The following is a 3,023-nucleotide window of genomic DNA, read 5'->3' on the forward strand; positions in this document are numbered from 1 at the left end:
CCCCCCCGCCTGCCCCTACCCTGGGGGCGGCCTCTCTCCCCCTCTCCTCCTGCCCCGCAGTCCCCCCGGAGCCCCCCAGCCCGCACGAACCGCCCCCAACACGGCCCCCCGGGGGTCTCCGTGCCCCGCCGTGACACCCAGCCCCACCGAGGACGCGCCCCGCGGTCCCGGTGCGGCCCAGGCTCGGCCGGGAGGGAACGGCCCCAGCCGCGCCCGAGCACGGCGCAGAGCAGCCGGCGGGCACGTGGCCGGGGCAATCCCGGTCCCGCATCACGGGGAAAGGGGCTCGTTTCCTGCGGGACAGGGAGAGAAGGGGGTCGCCCCAGGCGAGTGGGGTTTGCGGGGGGAAGAAAGCAAACTTCTCTCCTGAGGCGGCCCCACGGTCCTTCCCGAGCGTGGCCGAGGAGGGGCTGCACGGCACGCACCCCCTCCGCTCGGCTCGGGAGGAATGAAACGTGACCGCGAAACCAGCAACAGATGGCAACGTTTGCACCGAGCCACCGCACACCGGGGGGGAAACGTGCCACCCCCCCCGGCCACACTGCAGGAGAGGGGCTGCCAGTGAGACCAGTGCACTGGTGTGTCGGGAAAGGAGGGGGGCACGCCGCAAACCCCACGCGTAGGGGAGGGGGGGCACGCACCACCCCGCTGGAGCTGCACTTACGCTGATTTTGGTTGCATCCTTATTTGTTACCTAAAAGAACAGAAAACAGGGGGGGGTTAGACTGGGCGCTGCCAGCACATCAGAAAGATGCTCATCCTCCCACCCCGGCACAAGGACAGGACACGGGCAGACACAACTTTTCTCCACTTGCCATTCATACAGCCCCTGCCTGGCTGAGGGGAGCTCCCCAGGCGATGGGGAAGGCAGCAAACCAGTGCTCAGCTGGGGGGACTTGTTTTGGAAAAGCTCCCGTGGTGCCCACAGAAGCGCTGCCCTCTCCAAGGCTGCGAGCAGCGGCCAGAGAAACGCTTGTTGCACGCCGTGCTGCTCAGCGACAGACACGGGGGAAGATGCACCAGCACAGCGGGGAAGCTCAGGGCAGAGCTTTGGTCCTGAAACATCCTGGGAGCAGGTACCGCTCAGCAGGTTTCATACCTGGGGTTTTTTGGGTGTTTTTTTGGTTTTTTTTTTGTCTGCAGCTACTGTAAAGCCAGGATCTCACTGATGCGCCTCCCAGGGAGATGGTCATCATTCTCCAGGCATGCCCTGTCATCATTTATTGTAAAAGCAACTCACGGTTTTTATATAAGGTTAAAGAAGACATTTAAATCCCAGCGATTTATTTCCCTGTCTGACAACTGACTTACACTTTCCCCAGCTAGGCGGCATCACATTAGCTCAGTGTCTATATGCTTTGCATCTCTATTTGAGCTCTGCAGGAAAACAAGCGTGCCACAGAGAGGGGAGCTGGCACAGGCAGGGAGGCTGCCGCGGGGCACCCTGCCGGCACAGAGGCCGGGGGCTGGCGAGGATGACGTGCCCCGTGCAGTAGAGCAGCACAGCCTGGAAATCCTGTTGCAGCCCACCCCTTGTACAGCCCCCTTTGGCACCAGCAAGGTGTCTTGCACCGGGGGGGAGGCTGCAGAATGAACTGGCTTACGTTGGGGAAATGCAGCTGAAAAATTTAGGCTAGAGCCTACCCTCACAGCAGGCGGCTTGCGAGGGGGAGGAGAAAGGACACGCAAGATTTAACTCCACTTCATGCATTTTAATTACTACATCTGACTGCCTGAAAATGTCTTGCTGAGCTCTAGATACGGACACAGGTGTGTACGTGCACCCCAAGAAACTGTGTGCATTTGTATATGCAGATTGATGTGTACTTAACATACCAGCAGAGAGAGGTGTAGCCCTCCTGCCTTTATCGGCGCTGTCAGCGAGCGAGCCTTTTACAGCAATTACGAGGAGCTCTCCCACCTTTTACAACAATTCCTAGCTCAGCCCACAGAAGCAGGTTTTTGCTTGTCCCCACTTCACACTACAGCTGGTTTTGACTGCCTGTCTTGGGTCCTCATTGCTGATTTTGCAGCAGCATTTATCATTTTCTATTTACAATCCCTAAAGCACTGCCTTTTTTTTTCCTGAGGTGAAGTCCCCCACGGTGCATGCCCTCTCCTCCTCTGCCCCAGGGAGGGCCTGGGGATGCCAGTGCCTCCAGCTGCTCACTGGGGAGGCACTTTCCTCTCTGGGACTGCTGAGTTTATTTTGATCACCCTCTGAGCACGCTGCACTCGATGAATAGATATATCTCTGTATTACCTTGCTCCTGCTGCCGGGGACACTGATGGCTAATTCGTGTGCAAGTTCTCTGGCTGGTTCTTTAAGGTACCACCACTGGATTTCCAAGGAGTAAGAGGTGGATCCGCTGGCTCGGAAAGCACAAGGCATCTCAATATCATCTCCCTCCCTAACAGTCACATCTTTGGGAACTTCAGTAAAGGTAGCTGGGGGGGGGAAGACAGAGTTACAAGGGCTGGTTAACGGGAGAGATTCAAAGACAAGATCAGTCCTTTTTTCCGTGTAACGTGAGCAGTTTCAGCCCAGGGGCGAGGCGCTGCCCGGGACCCGGCTTTCCCGCAGCCCGGTGACCGCAGGACACGCGGAGCATCCGGACCGCGTCCCCGGGGCTGAGCCGGTCCCCGCCACCGGCGGAAAGGGAAAGTTTGAAGAGGATCTTAAAAACCCTTCGTCCTCTCATAGAAATCCCCCGGCTGGACACAGGGGCACCAGTGTCCCACGCTCCCTCCCCCGGATCCGGCTCGGGGACTGTCTGTCCCGGGCTGCGCGCCCGCTGCGTCCCGCTCCGCTCCGCGCCGGTGGCTGCGGGGCGCCGAGCCCGCTCTGCCGGCAGCTGCGGCCGCAACAGTGCCACCTTGTTCTGCAAAAACAACCCCCCCTCCCCAGCCCCGGGCAGCGCTCCCCCGCCCCCAGCCATCAACGCTGCCGCTGGGAAACGGCTGCGGGGAGGACGGGGCTCGGAGCGACCGGCGGCGGGGGGGGAGCGGCACCGCAGCCCCGC

The 3,023-nt window shown here is 60.4% G+C and overlaps 1 protein-coding gene across 1 annotated transcript in view; it reads right to left on the reverse strand.

Annotated features, from left to right (window-relative positions):
- Positions 1 to 3,023, reverse strand: part of VSTM2B (V-set and transmembrane domain containing 2B) — a 19,682-nt gene that overhangs the window by 16,256 nt on the left and 403 nt on the right. The window contains exons 2-3 of the mRNA XM_014942161.1: positions 2,264 to 2,448; positions 148 to 694 (exon numbers count right to left, since the gene is read on the reverse strand). Coding sequence (XP_014797647.1) covers positions 148 to 694; positions 2,264 to 2,448 — 732 coding nt within the window. The remainder of the gene's footprint in view (positions 1 to 147; positions 695 to 2,263; positions 2,449 to 3,023) is intronic.

Source organism: Calidris pugnax, unplaced genomic scaffold, assembly GCF_001431845.1.
Source record: "Calidris pugnax isolate Ruff unplaced genomic scaffold, ASM143184v1 scaffold28, whole genome shotgun sequence".
Lineage (NCBI taxonomy): Eukaryota > Metazoa > Chordata > Aves > Charadriiformes > Scolopacidae > Calidris > Calidris pugnax.